We start from the raw sequence: 23241 nt of genomic DNA, 5'->3' as shown, positions 1-23241 counted from the left end.
CGAGCGGTTATCCCGGGCCTGGGAGGGCACCCTCCGTGCCCTGTGCCCCTTAGGAGCACGCTCACCCTGCGCAGTGTGGGCATATGCTCTACTGCTGGGAAGACATCCTCAAATTGCTTAGAAATCTCCTCCACGGGCATTTCCTTTAAATAATAATAATAATAATAAATTATTGATTTTAATATCACCAGTCAACAGCATAACAAAGCAAATAACATAGATTAAAAAAAACATTTCTAGACATAAAAAAATTCCTTCCACCTATATTGACTTCCACTCTCCCCATCACAGGTTCTAAGTTTTCTTTATCAATTGCATATTATTTGATATCTACCTTACGTTTATCCACAATATCCACAATTTGTATAACGTTGCAGGAGTCATTCCAAGCCTGCCAAAGATTTCATATGATTACAATGTTCTTTTAAATATAATCTGCATTTATCCCATTCTCTTCTGAACCTTGGATCGGATCGGTTCCTGATTCTCCGTGTCATTTTTGCCAATTTTACATAATCCAATAATGTCACCTGCCATTCCAGTTTCGTGGGTATATTCTCTCTCTTCCACCCTTTGGCTATTAGTGTTCTCACAGTGGTGTCTGCATACATGAAAACCCTTCTCAGATCTCTCAGTATACTTATTACAGTGGTACCTCGGGTTACATACGCTTCAGGTTACAGACGCTTCAGGTTACAGACTCCGCTAACCCGGAAGTAGTACCTCGGGTTAAGAACTTTGCTTCAGGATGAGAACAGAAATCGTGCTCTGGCAGCACAGCAGCAGCAGGAGGCCCCATTAGCTAAAGTGGTGCTTCAGGTTAAGAACAGTTTCAGGTTAAGAACAGACCTCCAGAACGAATTAAGTACTTAATCCGAGGTACCACTGTATACCTAAGAGAAAGGCTTCAGGTCTTTTGACAAAAGCTAAATTTAAACTTTTTCTTTTTTTTTAATTCATCGTAAATAATTTCCCCAAATCCCTTTATCTTTTTGCAATTCCACCACATATGATACATGGTGCCCTCAGTCTCTTTGCATTTCCAGCAGATGTTAGAGCTGGTTCTATATGTTTTTGACCTCCACGGGCATTTCCTTTCCCTTGAGCAACCCTTTATCTGCTCTGCACGGAAGCTCTCCTCGCGGACTCATAGAATCATGGAGCTGTAGAGTTGAAAGGGACCTGCAGAGATCATCCATTCCAACCCCCTGCAATGAAGGACTCACAGCTAAAGAACCCCTGAGAGGTGACCATCTGTTTCAAAACCACCAATGAAGGGGTCCAGCCAGTGCCGGATTTACGTATAAGCTAAACAAGCTATAGCTTAAGACCCCACTCTCTTGGGGGGCCCCCAAAAAAATTTAAAGGAGGGGGAAAAACTGGATGTACATTTCCAAAATATAAGATAAAAAATGGCAGGTGGGCTCTTTCCTGGACTCCAACTCTCGGGCCCTGGACTCTGGCCTGGTGCTCCTGAGAGCCCAGCGCCCGGGCGCCCTGCACCCTTGGTGCCTATGCTTAAGACAGCCCTGGTATCCATTCAGGAAACGGAACGTAGCTTGGTTCGCATTGAGAAGTGGATTCAGCCCACTCTGCCTACTTGTCAAGTATGGGAGTCCGCCCTCTCCCTCATGGCAGCTCATGGATAAGAATTAATGAGCAGCATCTGGTAGATTTACAGTCTTTTTATGACAGTATCATGCTGTGAACACAGATTGGCATCTCTCTGTAAGGATCAGAGTTGCTTGCACTGGTTCAGAGTTGCTTGGAAGGGCGTTCCACAGGGAGGGCGCCACCACCGAGAAGGCCCTCTGCCTGGTTCCCTGTAACCTCACTTCTCGCAATGAGGGAACTGCTAGAAGGCCCTCGGTGCTGGACCTCAGTGTCTGGGCTGAACGATGGGGGTGGAGATGCTCCTTCAGGCATACTGGACCGAGGCCATTTAGGGCTTTCAAGGTCAGCACCAACACTTTGAATTGTGCTCAGAAACATACTGGGAGCCGATGTAGGTCTTTCAAGACCTGTGTTATATGGTCTCAGCGGCCACTCCCAGTCACCAGTCTGGTTGCTGCATTCTGGATTAATTGCAGTTTCTGGGTCACCTTCAAAGGTAGAGCGCATTGCCGTAGTCCAAGCGAGAGATAACTAGAGCATGCACCACTCTGGCCAGACAGTCCTCGGGCAGGTAGGGTCCCAGCCTGCTTACCAGATGGAGCTGGCAGGCAGCTGCCCTGGATACAGAATTGACCTGTGTCTCCATGGACAGCGGTGAGTCCAAAATGACTCCCAGGCTGCGCAACTGGTCCTTCAGGGGCACAGTTACCCCATTCAGGATCAGTGATTGCTCCACAACAGCCCACCACCAACTGAGCTGAGTCTCTCCCCTCCCCCAGTTGCAGGGGACTGAAATAACTTGCTGTCTTGAAAACATAAAGCCATTGATCGATTCCAGCTGCCAAGTCCCATTTCTCTGTCCTTCCTGGTACCTGGATCACCGCTCAACCATGAGAGCATGAAAATGCACATTATCCAAGTTTGATGTAGCGTTGAAACACAGAGGTCACTTCCAGCATTGGCACCAGAGCAAAGAAACAGCGTCCACCTTCGCCTCGAACCCCTGCAAGAAAGATTGAGTTCTCTAAGGAAGGGAAGTTGCCATCATTTCTAACAGACACGGGCAAAGAAGTGAGTATCGTGGTTTCATTCTGCCCATGACTTAAGAGGTGCTCAGTCGCTGTTGGTGCCACAGCAGTTGAAAAGGGGGCGATGGATGAACTCAGCTGGAGAAGGGAAAGCAAATGTTTCTGGAATTGACATTTGGGCGCATATTGCAAGTTGTTTTCGAGGGACCTTCGGCAAAATCACCTCGCCCCCCATGCTATTCCTGCCCTTCCCTGTTTTATCTCTTTCTCCCAGATGGGTCCAGCCTCCAGCCTCCATCTCTTCTTCCTGGGGCTCCTGATCACCAGCTTCATCTCGCAAGGTGAGTCCTCCTGTGGGGATATTCGGGATCCAGCCCTGGCGACTGGACCTAAACCGTCATAGAATCATAGGAGAGTCAGAGACAGCGATGCTTCTGTTGTATTGTTGTTGTTGTTGCATTTTTAAAAATTGCAGAGAAAGCATGAATTAAACATTACATCCAAATATTTGAAAAGAAGAGAAAAACGCAAAAAAGGAAAAATAAAAAGGGGGGAAAGGGGGGAAAATGAAAAAAAAATGAAAAAGAGTCAAGTACACAAAATTGTTCAAAGGATACAAACAGCAATTTGAATATTCTATACTCCAGGTTCTCAGAAATAAATTACATTTGTAATCCTTCTCTTCTTTCTCTCTTTATAGTCACTTACTTTCTTTTTCTTCTTTTATTAAATTTTATTGTTAGCGTTCACATTAACACACCATACAGAAAAAGAAAATTGATTGATTGGTTGCATTTAGTCATATCTTGGTACTCATCCTTTTTGGCTCCCAAATGCCGCAAACCCGGAAGTGAGCATTCGGTTTGCGAAAGCTCTTTGGAACCCAAAATTCTGACACGGCTTCCAATTGAGCGCAGGTTTTTGAACGTTTTTGGAAGTCAAACGGACTTCCAGAACGGATTCTGTTCGAGAACCAGGGTACAACTGTATGCCCCATTCTCTCCCCCCCCCCATTTAAGGAGGTAGGCTAGGCTGAGGGGGGTGGGGGGAGACAGAGAGTGACTCTACCAAAGTCTCACCCAGTGAGCTTCATGGCCGGTCAGGGATTCGAACTGTGGTCTCCCAGATCCTAATCTGATCCTCTGACCATTACAAAGGGACAGCCCAGCTCCCAGCTCTATCAGGGAGGAGACACGTGCTGTCCTGTCCCTCGTTGTATTATGGAATTTGGGGGCACTCCATTGTGGCAATAATAATAATAATAATAATAATAATAATAATAATAATAGTAATAATAATTTATTTATACCCCGCCCTCCCTGACCAGAGCCAGGCTCAGGGTGGCTAACACGAGGAAAATCACAATAAAAACATAATAGGGGAGGGGAAGGAAAAAGAACACAATTTAAAATACGGGTTAAAATACAGTTTAAAATACAGCCTCATTTTAATAATAGGCCATAGATCAAAACCATAAGGGGAGTGAAACATAAGGGTCAGACTGAGTCCAAACCAACGGCCAGGCAGAACAGCTCTGTCTTGCAGGCCCTGCGGAAAGATGTCAAGTCCCGCAGGGCCCTGGTCTCTTGGGACAGAGCGTTCCACCAAGTCGGGGCCAGCACTGAAAAGGCCCTGGCCCTAGTTGAGACCAATCTAACCCCCTTGCAACCTGGGACCTCCAAAGTGTTGGCATTTGTGGACCGTAAGGTCCTCCACAGGGCATACCAGGAGAGGTGGTTCCGTAGGTACGAGGGTCCTAGGCCCTGCCCATGCATTCCCAGCCAGGGTTTCCATGTGTCCTCTTTTTCTAGGACACGTCCTCTTTTTCAGGGGTAACATTTGAAACAAGTTGCATTTCTTTGCTTTGAACGGCCGTCATAACGTCCTCTTTTCTACTCTTTGAAATGTGGCGACCCTATATTCCCCGGCCCTCGAACAGGCGCATCAGAAAACTTGAGCTGCCCCGAAAACTGGTTGTACATTCAGAAAATCTGCTATGGAGTCTTCGACGCACGAGCCTCGTGGGAAGATGCAGAAGTAAGAAGCGTTCCTACAGTGCCTTGAGGGGAACTGATTCTTGCCAAAATGAATGCAAATATTATTTTACTTGTGCTGCTGAAGCCGATGCAAAGAAACCATAAAACAGAATAAGCCACATTGCGCAATTAAAATAATTATAGTGGGGTAGGAGAGCTGAATGTGACGCGGGGGGTGCTGTGGGTTAAACCACTGAGCCTCTTGGGCTTGCCGATCAGAAGGTCAGCGGTTCGAATCCCCGCGACGGGGTGAGCTCCCGTTGCTCGGTCCCTGCTCCTGCCAACCTAGCAGTTCGAAAGCACGTCAAAGTGCAGGTAGATAAATAGGTACCGCTCTGGCGGGAAGGTAAACAGCGTTTCCGTGCGCTGCTCTGGTTTGCCAGAAGCGGCTTAGTCATGCTGGCCACATGACCCGGAAGCTGTACGCCGGCTCCCTCGGCCAATAAAGCGAGATGAGCGCCGCAACCCCAGAGTCGGCCACGACTGGACCTAATGGTCAGGGGTCCCTTTACCTTTACCTAGGAGAGCTGAAAATAACACCAAATACATTTCACCTCTGGCAATCCATGCTCCCCTTGGGTTTTAGATAGCACATGGGTAGAAGAGTCTAAAAAGACTGGGACAGGAATTTTCACAGCCCTCTAGTAGCTATAGTGGCCCATTTACCAGAAGTAATGTATATAGCATGGGTAGGCAAACTAAGGCCCGAGGGCCGAATCCAGCCCAATTGCCTTCTAAATCCAGCCCTCGGACGGTCCAGGAATCAGCGTGTCTTTACATGAGTAGAATGTGTGCTTTTATTTAAAATGCATCTCTGGGTTATTTGTGGGGCATAGGAATTTGTTCATTTCCCCCCTCCAAAATATAGTCCAGCCCCCCACAAGGTCTGAGGGACAGTGGACAAGCCCCCTGCTGAAAAAGTTTGCTGTCCCCTGGATATAGCATCAATTCTGGAAGTGTATACTCCAGGGGTACCAACTTGAATAAAATATTGCAGGGGGGATAAGTAAGTTTTGCTCTTCATATTCGATCGTGCTGCACAGACACCATTTGAACGGCAATGTTTGCCAAATTGGGCGGGGGCAGCCCTCTCAAATATTTTATTGGGAGGGGAGGCAAAGACCCTTTGGCCCCTAGGAGTTGACTCCTATAGTATATACTCGATTCTGACCAAACTAAGCCTCCTACAGCAAAATATACATCAGGACAGTGAAAAAGAACCATCTGAAACATCCAAAAGAACAATAATTAAGGTCAATGTTATGCTAAAAGCCGGGACGCGGGTGGCACTGTGGGTTAAACCACAGAGCCTAGGAATTGCTGATCAGAAGGTCGGTGGTTCGAATCCCCGCGACGGAGTGAGCTCCCGTTGCTCGGTCCCAGCTCCTGTCAACCTAGTAGTTCAAAAGCACGTCAAAATGCAAGTAGATAAACAGGTACCGCTCTAGCGGGAAGGTAAACGGCGTTTCCGTGCGCTGCTCTGGTTCACCTGAAGCGGCTTAGTCCTGCTGGCCACATGACCCGGAAGCTGTACGCCGGCTTCCTCGGCCAGTAAAGCAAGATGAGCGCCGCAACCCCAGAGTCGGTCACGACTGGACCTAATGGCCAGGGGTCTCTTTACCTTTTATGCTAAAAGCCAGATCAAAAAATGCACTGGCATTCTGCATTTCTGGGCAGGCTGGCTGACAGAAGAATGTTTTTCACAGGCGCCAGAAAGTGTGCAGCGAAGGCGCCTGTCAAGAGGACAGGAGTTCCAAAGGATGGGGCCTGGTTTCTCACAAATGTGGAATTAAGCAGCAGCTCTAACGGAGCCAGTTCTGCAGGCTGAAGGGGTCGAAGTGGGTGCAAATGGAGTCGGGCGATTTCATGGGTGCACCACTCCCAAGTTGTTAGGGGAATCATACACTAAATAGGAACAACTTGAACCTGGCCTGGTAGCAAACAGGCAACCAGTACTGAGTTCTAATCACGGGTGTTATATGCTCACAGCATCTTCCTGCTTTTCGCCTGCCCATCCCCAATGTGCAACGCTTTCAAGATATCCTTCAGATTTCCCTGTCCTCACGTTACCTTTTGAATGCACAGGGAATGGGCATAGTTCAGGCATGTCCAGCAGGTAGATCGTGATGTACCGGTAGATCACTGGAAGTCTGTGGTAGATCACTGGTAAATCACTGGCTCCCCTAAAAAGCTCAACAACTTTGACCTGAATCCCCCAAAATGGTCACTGCCAGTTTTTAACTCTGTGAGTAGATCACAGTCTCTTGGGAGTTGGCCACCCCTATAGTTCAATGGAGGTGGACTCCATGCAGGCCTTGATTGATTGATTGATTGATTGATTGATTGATTGATTGATTTTCCCAGTAGCACGTCTTAACTTCAACCCAACTCTTGGGAGTTGGCCACCCCTATAGTTCAATGGATGTGGACTCCATGCAGGCCTTGATTGATTGATTGATTGATTGATTGATGGATGGATGGATGGATGGATTTTCCCAGTAGCACGTCTTAACTTCAACCCAACTCTTGGGAGTTGGCCACCCCTATAGTTCAATGGATGTGTTTGGTCCAACTTAAAGCTTTCCTTGTTAGGCCGTATTGCAGCTATAAAGATGAATGTATTGCCAAGAATGTTGTTTTTGTTCCAAGCATTGCAAATAATTGATAAAATGGATTGTTTCAAGAGGTGGCAAAAAGACATATCTAAATTTGTCTGGCAGGGCAAAAAGCCCAGAATTAAATTTAAGATACTAACGGATTCAAAGGAAAGAGGGGGGTTTGCCCTGCCAGACTTTAAACTTTACTATGAAGCGGCAGCTTTCTGCTGGCTGAAAGAATGGCTACTTCTTGAAAACACAGACATTTTGGATTTGGAAGGTTTTAATAACATTTTTGGGTGGCATGCATATTTGTGGTATGACAAGGTTAAAGCACATAAAAGTTTTAAAAATCATATTGTCAGAAAAGCACTATTAAATGTCTGGGACAGATATAAAGACTTGCTGGAAAATAAGACTCCAAGGTGGCTGTCGCCAATGGAAGCTAAGGCAGTTAAAAAGTTAAATATGGAGTCCAAGTGGCCAAGATACTGGGAAATTTTGGAAAAGGAAGGGGACAAATTGAGATTGCAGAGTTTTGAGAAATTAAAAGGGAAGGTGAGAGACTGGTTCCACTACCATCAAATAAATGAAGCGTTTAAACTGGACAGTAAAATTGGCTTCCAGGTGGAAAAATCAAAACTGGAGACAGAACTGTTAGAACCCAGTACTAAGAATTTGTCCAAAATGTACAATCTGCTGCTGAAATGGAATACACAAGATGAAACGGTTAAATCGGTTATGATTAAATGGGCTCAGGACATTGGTCATAATATCTTGTTTGCTGATTGGGAAAAGTTGTGGACCACCGGGATAAAATTTACGGCATGTAATGCCTTAAGAGAAAACATTATGAAAATGATATATAGGTGGTACATAACCCCAGTCAAGCTTGCAAAGATTTACCATGTGCCTGACAACAAATGTTGGAAATGTAAAGAAACTGAAGGTACTTTTTTTCATCTTTGGTGGACTTGCCCGAAGATTAAGGCATTCTGGGAAATGATCTATAATGAACTTAAAAAGGTATTTAAATATACTTTCCCCAAGAAACCAGAGGCCTTTCTCTTGGGTATTGTCGGCCAAGGGGTGTTAAAGACGGATATAACTTTCTTTATGTATGCTACAACAGCAGCTAGAATACTCATTGCGAAGTACTGGAAGACGCAAGAACTACCCACACTGGAAGAATGGCAGATGAAGGTGATAGACTATATGGGCTTGGCAGAAATGACGAGCAGAATCCGAAACCAGGGAAGAGAAGCAGCGCAAGAAGAATGGAAAAAATTCAAGGACTATTTAAAGAAATATTACAAAGTTAATGAAAGTTAGAATGATGTTGGACTGGAAAGTAAATGGTTACTATTAGTAATGGTTAAGACAAGGAGAATAAGGAAATAGTCTAAATTTAAATTAAAATAAGGGAAGATTTGCTGAACAATCGATAAGAATTTGGAATACAGAAAGGGGAGGCATGAGGAAGTCGGGGAAGATAGGATATGAAATTAGGATATGAAATGATACATGTTTTTTGTTTTGTTTTTGTTTTTGTATGTTTATGTTTGTTGTATTGTGTTTATATGGAAAAATAAAAATATTATTAAAAAAAAAAAAAGTTCAATGGATGTGGACTCCATGCAGGCCTTGATTGATTGATTGATGGATGGATGGATGGATTTTCCCAGTAGCACGTCTTAACTTCAACCCAACTCTTGGGAGTTGGCCACCCCTATAGTTCAATGGATGTGGACTCCATGCAGGCCTTGATTGATTGATTGATTGATTGATTGATGGATGGATGGATGGATTTTCCCAGTAGCACGTCTTAACTTCAACCCAACTCTTGGGAGTTGGCCACCCCTATAGTTCAATGGATGTGGACTCCATGCAGGCCTTGATTGATTGATTGATTGATTGATTGATGGATGGATGGATGGATTTTCCCAGTAGCACGTCTTAACTTCAACCCATTTCTCTTGCACCCACGCAGAACAACTGCCAGAAATATGGCCCCAACGCCCATCTCTCCTCCATCCTCACCGAGACGGAGGCGGCTCTGATCAGCCGCTACATTCTGGACAAGCATCCCGGTTCCGAAGGAATCTGGATCGGACTCCACGACCCATTCCGGGTGAGTGTCTGGCCCTCCCCCTGGCACCCTGACTGGGCGCAGAAGGTGTGGTTCCGTGTATGTGGGAGCAGGGGAGTGCTGAGGTCCAGCTCTGAGGGCCTTCTGGCAGTTCCCTCCCTGCGAGAAGTGAGGTTGCAGGGAACCAGGAAGAGGGCCTTCTCGGTGGTGGCACCCGCCCTGTGGAACGCCCTCCCGTCAGATGTCAAGGAAATAAAACACTATCTGACTTTTAGAAGACATCTGAAGGCAGCTCTGTTTAAGGAAGTTTTTAATATTTGATCTTCTATCATGTTTTTCATGTTCTTTATTATTATTATTATTATTATTATTATTATTATTATTATTATTCTGCTACCTCATCGCTTCGCCATTTTTTTTGTCCTGCAACAGTCCTTGAAATGCAACTTTAAAGGTAAAGGGACCCCTGACCATTAGGTCCAGTCGTGGCCAACTCTGGGGGTTGTGGCGCTCATCTCACTTTACTGGCCGAGGGAGCCGGCGTACAGCTTCCGGGTCATGTGGCCAGCATGACTAAGCCGCTTCTGGCGAACCAGAGCAGTGCATGGAAACATGATTTACCTTCCTGCCAGAGTGGTACCTATTTATCTACTTGCACTTTGACGTGCTTTCGAACTACTAGGTTGGCAGGGGCAGGGACCGAGCAACGGGAGCTCACCCCGTCGCGGGGATTCGAACCACCGACCTTCTGATCGGCAAGTCCTAGGCTCTGTGGTTTAACCCACAGCACCACCCACATCCCTAAATGCAACTTTATTCAACCCATTTTTTACTGTGCACGGAGAGCCCTCCTTGAACTTTAAGTAGAGTCGGTTTTCGCTCTCCTTTAACCGTTTTGTGGCCAGGCTGCCCTTTTGCATACATGGCGCTGTCCCGGCTAATAACGAGTTTTGCAGAAATTCCACGTCAGCTTCCGAAAACTGTATGACACCTTTCCAGGGCAACTGAAAGTTTCCAGTTTTTCCAGGGCATGTGCAGAGTGCCAGCCGCACCAAGCACTCCAGCCTTACCTTCTCCGAGAAATAAGCTGTCCGTTTTTTGCTCTCTTCGCAGAGTGGAAAGTGGAGATGGGCAGATTCCTCCACAGTCCTTTTCTCACCTTGGATTGATTCCACCCCACAACCTTCGTGGACCGAATTATGTGCCATGCTGACATATGACAAAGGTAAGAGGGCAATCGGGCTCAAGAGCCTTTGCAAATGAGGAATGCAAAAGGGTTTTGAATTGCAAAAGCTTTGGGGGAGAAAGGGGGAACCTGGATGGCTGGATTTTCCCAGTAGTGATGTATGGAAGTGAGAGCTGGACCATAAAGAAGGCTGATCGCCGAAGAATGGATGCTTTTGAATTATGGTGCTGGAGGAGACTCTTGAGAGTCCCATGGACTGCAAGAAGATCAAACCTCTCCATTCTGAAGGAAATCAGCCCTGAGTGCTCACTGGAAGGACAGATCCTGAAGCTGAGGCTCCAAGACTTTGGCCACCTCATGAGAAGAGAAGACTCCCTGGAAAAGACCCTGATGTTGGAAAAGATGGAGGGCACAAGGAGAAGGGGACGACAGAGGATGAGATGGTGGGAGTGTTCTCGAAGCAACCAGCATGAGTTTGACCAAACTGCGGGAGGCAGTGGAAGACAGGAGTGCCTGGCGTGCTCTGGTTCATGGGCTCACGAAGAGTCAGACACGACTAAACAACTAAACAACAACAAGGATGGCTGGAAAGGAAACTTCACCAGTCTGGGACTCAGAAACAAAAGCCCAATTGCTGATTTCTCTGCATTGGGAAGCAAGAGACCAAGGAGAGATGATGTCATTTTCCAAAAAAAATTCAATTTTTTATTGTTTTTCCAAAAAAATAAAACAAACAAACATATAAACAAACAAACAAACAAACATAAATCTCAACCGTATTTAAACCAAACTTTGTATCATTGTTAAGTGACTTCCTCATATCCCCCTGGTTGAATTTTAGTGTATAACACTTTAACGGTTTTCCAAAACCTAAATTCTTAAAAAAATTACTTAAACACTTAACATCTTTCTTTCTTTCCAATTCAGCATGAAACATATTAATTCATCACATTACATATCTAAATCCTAAGCCTATCTGGTATTTGCAAGCTTTTCCAGTTAATTTAACATATTTAACTAAATAGTCTTTAAATTTCTCATTCTGCCTAATGGTAGGACTGGCCCCAACAGGTGGCGCTGTGGGTTAAACCACAGAGCCTAGGACTTACCGATCAGAAGATCGGCGGTTCAAATCCCCGCAACGGGGTGAGCTCCCGTTGCTCGGTCCCTGCTCCTGCCAACCTAACAGTTTGAAAGCACGTCAAAGTGCAAGTAGATAAATACCTTCTGGCGGGAAGGTAAACGGCGTTTCCGTGCGCTGCTCTGGTTCACCAGAAGCGGCTTAGTCCTGCTGGCCACATGACCCGGAAGCTGTACGCCAGCTCCCTTGGCCGATAAAGCAAGATGAGCGCCGCAACCCCAGAGCCGGCCACGACTGTACCTAATGGTCAGGGGTCCCTTTACCTTCTGAAAGAATCTGAGACCCCCGCCTCACTTTATAACTCCTTTCTTTATATAGTTGGTCCCTTCAACAGCCAATTAGCTGTCTAGAAAGTGGAATGCTTTCCTTTTAATTTCTCCTTGGCAATCTGAATGTACTTTTGTGTTGTGCACAGGAACAACTTGACTTAGTTGGATGCACTGCTTGAGCAAACCTTGGGAAACAATTAGGGCAAACCATCTTATTCTGCCTAATGGTAGCACCGGCCCCAATCACTGAGGACAGGGGAAATCAATCCCGTGCAGACAGACGCAACATGTTCCTTCCTCTGCCGTTGTCTTTCAGAGTTCACAAAATGGAAAGCTGCCCCATGTTCGCTGAGGCTGAGGTATATGTGCAACTTGCCCCTGGAATGATGGCAGCCGTTCGTCTGGGTGCTCAACGAATGAAGCCAAGAAACCAGCCGAGAGGGACCCCTGACCAACCAGCCCCTGGCAAGCCAGCCCCCTTTCCCTCTGCTCCCCACAGCCTTGCAGTGCTTTAGGAGGTTGCAGTTGTGCTACCTAACCTCTTTACTCTGTAACTTTTGAGAATCCTTGCTAAGTAAAAAATAAAAATAAAAATATTTTAGCTGACTTTAGTCCCAGAGATTTCTTACCGAGTCCTAAATTCTTTGATTCCAAATGAGCATCACCCCGTTCCAACGTGGTCTTTGCCACTTGTGGCTTAGGGCCCTCGTATTTACGGGACCGCCTCTCCTGGTCTGCCCTGCAGAGGACCTTAAGGTCCATGAATAAGCATAGTTTAGAGGTCCCTAAGGAAGTCAGACTATCCTCCACCAGGGCCAGAGCCTTCTCAGTGATGGCTCCAACCTGGTGGAATGCTCTGTCCCATGAGACCAGGGCCCTGCAGGGTTTAACATCCTTCCGCAGGGCCTGTAAGACAGAGCTATTCTGCCTGGCTTTCAATTTGAACCTGTCCTGATCTTTTATTCCCCTTCTCCCCCCCCTCCCCTTTTATGAAGATTCCCCGCTCTGGGATCCCACAGCTAATTCTCCCCTGGTCTCCTCGCTGGCCCAAAAAGGACTAATTTAGCCAGCTAGCCCTGGTGATCATCCAAAGTTTATTGGGTTAAATTCCCCCTAAATTGATTTTTGAATTCAGAATTTATTGTTAGTCACATTTTATACTGCATTTTATGCTGTTTTTTGCTGCATCAATTAAGAGTTTTTAATTTGTTGTTAGCCGCCCTGAGTCCGGTTTTCTGAACCGGGAAGGGTGGGGTATAAATAACCATTTATTATTTATTATTATTATTTGCTACAATCTAGCTATCTCTGCAACCCCAGAGTTGTCCGCAACTGGACCTAATGGTCAGGGGTCCCTTTACCTTCTCAAGGGATCTGAGACCCCCGCAGCTAAGGGGATGGTGTCTGGCTGGCTGTGCAGCCCAAGATTTCCAAAGCACACTGTCCAGGCTTGTGCCCGGGGAGGGGGTCACTTTGGTGCTACGAAAGTAGCAAAAGCAGCACAGGAGGGAGCAATGGAGATTTGCTGGTCTCTGCAGCCACAACTGGTGCTGTGATTCCCCAGTGGTTTGACTTCACCCCCAGAAGTGCACTCCATTGTCTCTCGACAATGGTTAAGAGTAAGGTCAAGAAGCAATTCAAGGCTGTAAGTTATAGGAGTGCAGAGCTGGAAGGGACCCAGGGTGGGGGTCATCCTAAGGCCCCGGGGGGGGCAACTTAAGGTCCGGAGGCTGGATGCGGCCCAATCGCCTTCTAAATCTGGCCTGTGGGCGGTCCAGGAATCAGCGTGTTTTTACATGAGTAGAATGTGTCCTTTTATTTAAAATGCATCTCTGGGTTATTTTGGGGGCATAGGAATTCGTTCATTTCCCCCCCCAAAAAATATAGTCCAGCCCCCCACATGGTCTGAGGGACAGTGGACCGGCTCACGGCTGAAAAAGGTTGCTGACCCCGATCTAGTCCAGCAGGAATCACAGGTGAAATATCTCTGACATAAACACCAGTGACGGCCATGAATTAGCCGGAGGGTGATTCGAACCCAGGACATGGGCACAGGCTGGGCTGATTGGGTTTCACAAACTGAGGAAAAACTTATGTTCTGCTGCATGCCTCATATAATTGCAAAAAAAAAAATAATGGTGGGTGCAGCTGGGTCTTGTCTTTGTTCCATTCATTAAGCCTGAGGACAGATGGCAATTTGACAGGCGATTACCTGGCTCATTCATTTGTGAATAAGAAAACGGCAGCCGATAACATCAGCAAGCCTGTACATAATGTAAGATATAAAAATGCAACAATACGTGCAATGCAAAAGTCCATCGCGCCGTCGTTAGGCAGAATGAAAGCCATTACGTAATGTTTTAATCACTATACTGGGCCAGGACAGGGAGTCCTGTGTCTAGTTAGGGGCATCGCAATTTAAGGAGGATATTGACAATCTGGAAAGTGTGCAAGACCAGATTGAGGATCTGGAAACCAAGCCTGATGAGGAACGGTTGAAGGAGTTGGATATGTTTGGCCTGGAGAGGAGGAGGCTGAGAGGAGTTATGAGAGCTATCTTCAAACATCTCAAGAGCTCTCCCATGCTCTGTAGAAAGCCCAACTTGGAAAAAAGAGACAATGCACGTATTTTTGTAAACCAAGAAATCTTTAATAAACATATATTTATTTAAAAAGAGAGCTGTCCCATGGATGACTGAGTAAGCATGTTTGATCCCGCTCCAGAGAGCAGCTGTTGAAAGAATTTAATATTAAAAATATTATTATTATTATTATTAAAGATTCCACATAGCTCCGTGAGTAGAGCTTTTAATCCCAGTCTACAGTTTTATGATGCTACTGTTAGCATAAGTATTATGAAGAGCAATGCTTTTCAGGCATGTTTGCCACATCTCCCTGGGCTTACGCCATGGGTGGAATGTGTCTCAAAAAAAATTTACACATCACTTGGGAAGACAGGCAAACTAATGCCGGTGTACTGGAAGAAGCAAAGATCACCAGTGCTGAAGCAATGATTCTTCAACATCAATTTTGCTGGACTGGTCATGTTGGGCAGATGCCTGATAATTGTATTCCAAAGCAACTACTCTATTCAGAACTTAAAAATGGAAAGCGTAATGCTGGTGGTCAACAATGGAGGTTTAAAGACTGTCTCAAGGCAAATCTTTAAAAATGTAGTATAAAGGTAAAGGGACCCCTGACCATTAGGTCCAGTCGTGGCCGACTCTTGGGTTGCGGCACTCATCTCGCTTTACTGGCCGAGGGAGCCGGCATACAGCTTCCGGGTTATGTGGCCAGCATGACTAAGCCGCTTCTGGCGAACCAGAACAGCGCACGAAAATGCCGTTTACCTTCCCGCCGGAGTGGTACCTATTTATCCACCTGCACTTTGACGTGCTTTCGAACTGCTAGGTTGGCAGGAGCAGAGACAAGCAACGGGAGCTCACCCTGTCGCAGGGATTCGAACCACTGACCTTCCGATCAGCAAGCCCTAGGCTCAGTGGTTTAACCCACAGCGCCACCCACGTCCTCTTTAAACAACCCTTTTTAAACAAAATAGGTTCAAAGACTCTCTCAAGGCAAACCTTTAAAAAACGTAGTATAAACACTAACAATTGGGAAACACTGGCCTGCGAGTGCTCCATTTGGAGAACAGCCCTTTCCCAAAGGTGTCATGGGCTTTGAAGACACTCGAACTCAGGACGCAAGGGAGAAACATGCTAAGAGGAAGGCACGCTTGGCAAATCCACACTGTGATCAACTCCCGCCCGGAAACCAATGTCCCCACTGTGGAAGGATGTGTGGATCCAGAATTGACCTCCACAGTCACTTACGGACTCACTGTTAAGACCGTGTTTATGGAAGACAATCTTACTCGGCTACGAGGGATTGCCAAAGAAGAAGAAGCAGATTAGAAAGGGCAGACAGCCAATCAGGGCGCAGGAGGAGCTGAATGGTGAGGTTCTGGAATGTTCTGCATCAAATCCGAAGGTGGTCGAAGCCGTTGGAGGGAGGGGCATCTGCCGGAAGAGCCGGAGGCAGAGCAAAGGGGGATCGATCCATCAATGCGCCAAGGTAACCAATGGGGCAACGCGGAGGGAGGGAATCGCCTTGAAAGACAGCTCACTGGTGATCTCTGTCCCAGGGACTGCTGGAAACAGCTCCCCAAAATCTCTAGAGAAAGGAGATCTCTCCCAGTTATAACCCCCAAGACCCTTCTTCTGGGTCTTCGAACCCAGGTTCAACCCAGGAAACTCCCACATGCAAAATACAGGCATTCAGCTCCAACTCACCAAACGCCAGCCAGCCTGTTACTTTTCTTTTTAAAAATTTATTTGGTTTTTCAAATTAAAATTTTACAGAGATATATCCAACATAAATCATAACAACCAGATTCAAAGGAATCTCCTGGACTTCCATCCTCCCCTTTGTGGGTCCTATTATTAATCATTTCCTCCTGCATCTTTTATGATAATCCAAACCCTTTGCCTCTTCCATTGTGTCCAGAATTCACCATTAAACTACAAGTGTTATTCCAATCCCACTAACGACTTTAACTGTTTACAGTGGTCTTTAAGATAAGGTATAAATTTCCCTCATTCATTATTAAAATTTTGGTCTTCCTGATTTCTGACTGTTCCGGTCATTTTAGCCATTTCGGCATAGTCCATTAACTTCATCTGCCATTCTTCTCTGATAGGGACTTTATCTTCTTTCCATCTCTGGGCCAATAGCATCTGCGCAGCTGTAGTCACATACATAAGTAGTCTTTTCTGCTCCCTGGGAGGGCTACTAGACTTGAAGCAAAACAAGAGATGTAAGGTGCAAAAGTTCAATATATTCTGTAGACACCGGAAGGAGTCTTCAGAAGGGTCATCTTGAGCAATGATGTCGGAGGCTTTGTTAGAACCGTCCGGAGCTATCTGTTAGCTTTTGCAATAAATCCTCCTTTTTAATTATCTACACCAGGGGTCGGCAAACTAAGGCCCATGGGCTGGATCAGGCCCAATTGCCTTCAGGATCCGGCCCGCGGACTGTCCGTGGATTGGAGTGGGGATTCTGTTCGTTCGGGCTGCGCCATTTCCCCCCCCCCCTGCGCCATTCCATTTCTCCCCCCTCTGCCTCACACACACCATGGCTATGCCTCTTCCCTCCCTCCTCCTGGCTTCTCCCTGCCCTGCCTAGAGGAGGAAGGGGGCAGGGCTGAGCTGGCTGAGCACCATTTTAAGTAGCCCCTCTCCGGAGCCAGCCCTTTCGTGCCACTCATCTTCCTTCTGCCTCTGCCACCCTGGTGCTCCTGTGGGCCAGAGAGCGGAGCGGATGAGCTCACTCTGTCTACCCACGAGAAGCAGTGGTGGCGGCAGCAACAGCGGCAGCCCCTGGGAAGGTAAGTGCAGAGGCTGGGGGTGGGGAGGAGGACTACTTGCCCCCCTCGCCTCTTCTTCCAGCCCACCCCACCTCCCAGTGCTGCTTCTCCGGCCTGCCACAAGGTCTGAGGGACAGTGGACCGGCCTGTGGCTAAAAAATTTGCTGACCCCTGATCTACACTTACTGTGTTATCGAGCTAGGAACCTGGACTGTTGTCAGTCACAAAATCCCAAATGTGCCTGCTGTTCCACAAGGGTGTTTTTCTTCTGTTCTTTGCCAGGGTGAGGGTTGGCAACCATTCCAGACCCAGGTGGATGAGGAAGTGGGTACAATTAGGTTAGCGGTTTGAATCTCCGCGACGGGGTGAGCTCCCGTTGCTCAGTCCCAGCTCCTGCCAACCTAGCAGTTCGAAAGCACGTCAAAGTGCAAGTTGATAAATAGGTACCATTGCAGCGGGAAGGTAAACGGCGTTTCCGTGCACTGCTCTGGTTCACCAGAAGCGGCTTAGTCCTGCTGGCCACATGACCCGGAAGCTGTACGCCAGCTCCCTCGGCCGATAAAGCGAGATGAGCGCCGCAACCCCAGAGTTGTCCGCGACTGGACCTAACAGTCAGGGGTTCCTTTACCTTTACCTTGCCAGGGCGAGGGTTGGCAACCATTCTGGACCCAGGTGGATGAGGAAGCGGGTACAATTAGGTTGCACCTTGTTTCTACATCCGGCATTTTTTGGTCTGGATTTTCCCCTGGACATGGTGACAAGAAAGATTCGGGTGGTTTTTAGAAGTTCTTAGATGCCACAATGGCTCTGATCTGCTCCCACGGTCGGAGGCAGCAATGCTTCAGAAAACCACTTGCTGGAAGCAACCGGACTCTGATCTGGCTTGCGGGTTTTCCAGAGCAGGCATCTCCTTCGCCGCTGTGAGAACAGGATGCTGGACTAGACGCCTGCTCCACGAAGGCTGGATCTACACTAATCTGTAAAAACGTTATTCAATCTAACGTTGTCTAACTCTCAACACAGCTCTCCATTGCCAAAGGCTCACTGCTCTGCAGCGCCCTCTGGTGCCACATTTTAATAATGCCTTTTTTGTTAAAGATTTTATTCATTTTCAATAACCATCTCCCAATTAATGACAAATCAAATCAATCCAAATTACAATAATAACAATACACCAATTATATATTCCAATTATAAAAAAAAAATTCTTGAGACTTCCCATGTTTCAGAAGTCTAGAGATAATCGTCCTCTTTCATGTCTCTACATTTTTGGTATTTTTCAAATTCAAAATTAATATTATTCATCTTTATTCTCAGTCCAATCAATGTGTTTTTACATGAGTAGAATGTGCCCTTTTTTCTGAAATGCATCTCTGGGTTATTTGTGGGGCATAGGAATTTGTTCTTCTTTTTTTCCTAAAAATATAATCCGGCCCACCACAAGGTCTGAGGGACAGTGAACCGGCCCCCTGCTGAAAAAGTTTGCTGACCCCTGCTCTAATCAGCTGTTGTTTCTGTGGTTCACATCTTCTGTAGCAAAGTTTTTGTGTTGTTAACCCACAAGAAGCATTTTTTAAATAACACCTTTTTAACGTTATAAATCATGAGTGTAGATCCATCCCAGGTTGTTCCTATGTCCTTATAACCTTAAGTCTGCTGTGCACTGATATTCTCCCTTCTTGTTTTACAGAGAACATGAAAGGATGCCTGCAGTAGGTATGTATGCTGCCATGCCCATACGGGGTTCAGGAATAGACAGTGAAAGGGGGTCAGAAAGTCTGCTCTGTGGGTGCCCAACCTAGACAGCCAGCTGCTCTGCCAAGGATTTCATGTCCTTCTTTTTCAAGATTCTTCTTTCTTCAGTAATCCCTCGTAGCCGAGTAAGATTGTCTTCCATAAACATGGTTTTAACAGTGAGTCCGTAAGTGACTGTGAAGGCCAATTCTGGATCCACACGTCCTTCCACAGTTGGGACATTGGTTTCTGGATGGGATTTGATCACGGTGATGATTTGCCAAGCGTGCCTTCCTCTTAGCACGTTTCTCCCTTGCGTCCTGAGTTCGAGTGTCTTCAAAGCCCATGACACCTTTGGTCAAGGCTGTTCTCCAACTGGAGCGCTCGCAGGCCAGAGTTTCCCAGTTGTCGGTGTTTATACTACATTTTTAAAGATTTGCCTTGAGACAGTCTTTAAATCTCTTTTGTTGACCACCAGCATTACGCTTTCCATTTTTAAGTTTGGAATAGAGTAGTTGCTTTGGAAGACGATCATCAGGCATCCACACAACATGAAGTTGATGTTGAAGAATCATTGCTTCAAGTCCAGCGAACCTCATAAGGAGCTGGGCCATATTGCGGTAGTGCTTAACATCGCATCAATGCATAAAAATGTTCTGGATTCATGCTGGAAACTTCCTGATACATGGCTGCTTTCAGATGTCTTCTAAAAGCCAGGAAGTTCTTTATTTCCTTGACATCTGATGGGAGGACATTGCACAGGGCGGGTGCCACCACTGAGAAGGCCCTCTGCCTGGTTCGCGGTAACCTCATTTCTCGCAGGGAGGGAACTGCCAGAAGGCCCTCGGAGCTGGACCTCAGCGTCCGGGATGGACGATGGGGGTGAAGACGCTCCTTCAGGGATACTGGGCTGAGGCCATTTAGGGCTTTCAAGGTCAGCTCCATGTATAAGAAATAGAAGAAAGGAGGACTCTCAAAGGAGGCGTATACACAAGTAGCCAGCAGTTGCAGCGGGAAAGTCAGGCTGGCTAAAGCTCAGAATGAGCTCAGGCTTACAAGAGAGGTGGAAAATAATAAAAGGTTTCCTCAGCTATGTCTGATGGAAGAGGAAGAACAAGCAAGTGGTAGGTGTTCAACTTGGAGAAAACGGAGAAATGGTATTGGGTGACAGAGAGAAGGCTTGACTACTCGACTGCTTGTAATTCTGTTGTGTGTTGCTGGCCTCTTCTAACACAGACATTATTTTGCAGATAAGAAAGCAAAGAAAGGAGGGGCAGAAGCAAAAAAAGGTGGGAAAAAAGGTGGAAAAGGCGAAGAAGGAGAAGGAGAAGGAGAAGGAGAAGGAGAAGGAGGAGAAGAGGTAGAAGAGGAAGTAGAAGGAGAGGAAAAAGAATTAACTGAAGAAGAAAAAGATCAACTTGGTCTGTATCCTGCGCACCTGCCGTATTTTTCGCCCTATAAGGTGCAGCGGCCCATAGGACGCACCTAGTTTACAGGGGGGGAATCAAGGAAAAAATATGATCCCCCCCCCAGCTCTGGAAGCAGCGGACAGGCTCCACACAGCCTGTGTGCTACTCCAAGACCTTCTCCCTGCTTTTGCGGGAGGTGGCGGAATTCCCCCACCTCCCGCGAAAGCCCATAGAAGCCGTGCGCGACTCCTGCGGGCTTTTTGACCAGGAGGGAGAAGGGACTGAAACGGCCAGTCAGTCCCTTGTCCCTCCTCGGGGAAAAGCCCCCAAGAGCGGCACGCTCTTTAAAGGGTGCGCGGCTCCTGCAGGCTTTTCGACCCAGCTTGTGGGGCTGGCGATGGGGGGCCCACCGCCAGCCTCAAAGCGGGGTCGGGGAGCAGCGCGAAGGCGTTGCGCGCCTTCCCGCTGCCCCCCGATCCTCTGGGGCTGGCGATGGAAAGCAGCGCTTCCCCCCACCCCCAGCCTCAAAGAGCAGACTCTCCTGGCTTCAGCGAAAGCAACGTGAAGCCTCCGGAGCGCAGGCTTCGGAGGCTTTGCGTTGCTATCGCTGAAGCCAAGGAGCCTGCATTCGCCCCATAGGACGCACACACATTTCCCCTATAGGGCGAAAAATACGGTAATCAAAGACTCTTGGAGTTGCATTTTTCCAAGCAGTTGCCTTGAATGGGATCTATTTCGTACGTTACACAAGATGCACGTTCTCACATACATCTCAAAATCCAGAAAGCACACCTTTCAAAGGACACTATAGTAATAATGTAATAATAATAATTTATTATTTATACCCCGCCCATCTCGCTGGGTCCATTACCTTCAGTAGCTGAGGGCCTCATCAAACCTAAATGCGGCCCTGGAAGCTGACTGTCTCTTCCTCATTTACATGGTCTGCCACGGGATATTTCATTTATTTATTGCATTTATGCCCCCAGCTTTTTCTGCAAGGAGCTCAAGGGGTTGTCCATCATCATCATCATCCTTTATTATTTATATGCCGCCCGTCTGCCTGGGTTTTCCCAGCCACTCTGGGCAGCTCCCAACAGAATTAAAAACACGATAAAACATCAAACCTTAAAAACTTCCCTAAACAGGGCTGCCTTCAGATGTCTTCTAAAAGTCAGGTGCAGTGGTACCTCGGGTTAAGTACTTAATTCGTTCCGGAGGTCCGTTCTTAAGCTGAAACTGTTCTTAACCTGAAGCACCACTTTAGCCAATGGGGCCTCCTGCTGCCGCTGCTCCACCGCTGCACGATTTCTGTTCTTATCCTGAAGCAAAGGTCTTAACCTGAAGCACTATTTCTGGGTTAGCGGAGTCTGTAACCTGGAGTGTATGTAACCCGAGGTACCACTGTAGTTGTTTTTCTCTTTGACATCTGGTGGGAGGGTGTTTCACAGGGTGGGAGCCACCACCGAGAAGGCCCTCTGCCTGGTTCCCTGTAACCTCACTTCTCGCAGGGAGGGAACCGCCAGAAGGACCTCGGAGCTGGACCTCCTCCTGCTATGTATTTAATCTGCACAACGACCCTGTGAGACTGAGAGCAGGCCACGGCTCTTCCCAGGTCACCCAGTGAAGTTCACGGCCAAGTAGGGATTCGAACCCAAGTCCTCACCCAGCACTGTAACCACTGCTCCACACTGTCTCCGATAGCCTTGCCAAACTGATGAGAGGGGCATATTTGCTACTGGTGGTGCCGGATTAATTTCCATTCCCTCTCTTCCCTTTAGAAAAAGAGGAAGCTATCCAGAAAATTAAAAGGGGAGCAACAAATACATTCTGGCTGTGTTTGTTGATGATAATCGGCTCAAGTGTGCTGTACCATAACTGTAAGTTCACCTCTGTTCAGAATAAGTGTGTTTTACTCCAACGTAGGGCAAGGCGGGGGACACACCTTGAAGAAAAAGGCCAGAATCGTTTTAATTTCAAATGTCCTTGCTCTTCTTTTAGTAATTGATTCTAGGTTGCCCAATTACTTTTCATATTTATTTTTGTAACTGCAGTCACCTCGCCGATTGGCTCCAGTATCACCAGTTAAATAATGTATTTAATATGGATTTTTAGAAATTAGGTTTCGGAAAAGAAGACTCTAAACTGCAAATTGTTCTACTAAGAACCAATAAGAAATTATTATCTAAAATTCATGACTTACTACTAGAATGGGATCTGAAAGACGAACAAGATGTTATGATAAAATGGGCCCAGGACATCAGCCATACAATTATTATTTTTATTTTTATATAATTTTTTATTCGTTTTTCGACATATCATTTTCAACAGCAATTAAACATACTTTCATATCTTATACCTTGTTTTTTTTACTTCCATCAATCGCATCTGAAAATTTTCCAATCTGTTCACTAAATAAACCTTTCTTACTTCCACAGTTACATTTAACTCATAACTAATATCTCTATTCTTTCTCTACTTTGCAATGCTTCCTACATTTCTCCTTACAAAACTTCTTGTAGTCCTACTGGCGTAATTTGTTGATTACAATTGCTCTTCAAATAGTTCGTATCGGTCATACAATTCAGATGGAACAGTGGGAGAGACTTTGGAGGTTGGATATTAGATTTACCGCCTGTACTACCATCAAGGAAAACCTAATGAAAATGTGTTCCCAATGTTTAAAATTTCGGTAGAAAAGAAGCCGCAAGCGTATTTATTAGGGATTTTAGGAAAAGACATCCCACAGGATAAGAAAAGAGTATTCTTATAT

The 23241-nt window shown here is 46.4% G+C and overlaps 2 protein-coding genes across 2 annotated transcripts in view; both read left to right on the top strand.

The window, feature by feature from the left end:
• Nucleotides 1-2495: 2495 nt before the first annotated feature.
• Nucleotides 2496-12517, top strand: LOC310743108 (C-type lectin-like). Its single transcript, XM_083573224.1, has 6 exons — nt 2496-2685; nt 2917-2983; nt 4582-4679; nt 9266-9406; nt 10478-10589; nt 12277-12517. The coding sequence occupies exons 2-6, from the start codon at nt 2917-2919 to the stop codon at nt 12345-12347; spliced, it is 489 nt and encodes a 162-aa protein (XP_083429350.1). The 5' UTR covers nt 2496-2685; the 3' UTR covers nt 12348-12517.
• Nucleotides 12518-15948: 3431 nt separating this feature from the next.
• LOC310743063 (C-type lectin domain family 4 member A-like) overlaps nt 15949-23241 on the top strand; it is a 35624-nt gene continuing 28331 nt past the window's right edge. Inside the window, exons 1-4 of the mRNA XM_083573154.1 lie at nt 15949-16034; nt 19016-19041; nt 20310-20480; nt 22250-22348. Coding sequence (XP_083429280.1) covers nt 19029-19041; nt 20310-20480; nt 22250-22348 — 283 coding nt within the window. The 5' untranslated portion in view covers nt 15949-16034; nt 19016-19028. The remainder of the gene's footprint in view (nt 16035-19015; nt 19042-20309; nt 20481-22249; nt 22349-23241) is intronic.

The sequence above is a fragment of the Podarcis filfolensis genome (assembly GCF_964270895.1).
Source record: "Podarcis filfolensis genome assembly, chromosome: 10".
Taxonomy (NCBI): domain Eukaryota; kingdom Metazoa; phylum Chordata; class Lepidosauria; order Squamata; family Lacertidae; genus Podarcis; species Podarcis filfolensis.
The sequence above is the reverse complement of the archived record's forward strand: the minus strand, read 5'-3'. Positions and strand labels throughout refer to the sequence as shown.

Excerpts from the sequence above, each read along its gene's own strand:
- LOC310743108 (XM_083573224.1), top strand. The coding sequence starts at position 2,917 with ATGGGTCCAGCCTCCAGCCTCCATCTCTTCTTCCTGGGGCTCCTGATC. Across the intron at positions 2,984-4,581 it reads CACCAGCTTCATCTCGCAAG|GCGCATCAGAAAACTTGAGC; the intron begins GTGAGTCCTCCT and ends GCCCTCGAACAG. Across the intron at positions 10,590-12,276 it reads CATGCTGACATATGACAAAG|AGTTCACAAAATGGAAAGCT; the intron begins GTAAGAGGGCAA and ends GTTGTCTTTCAG.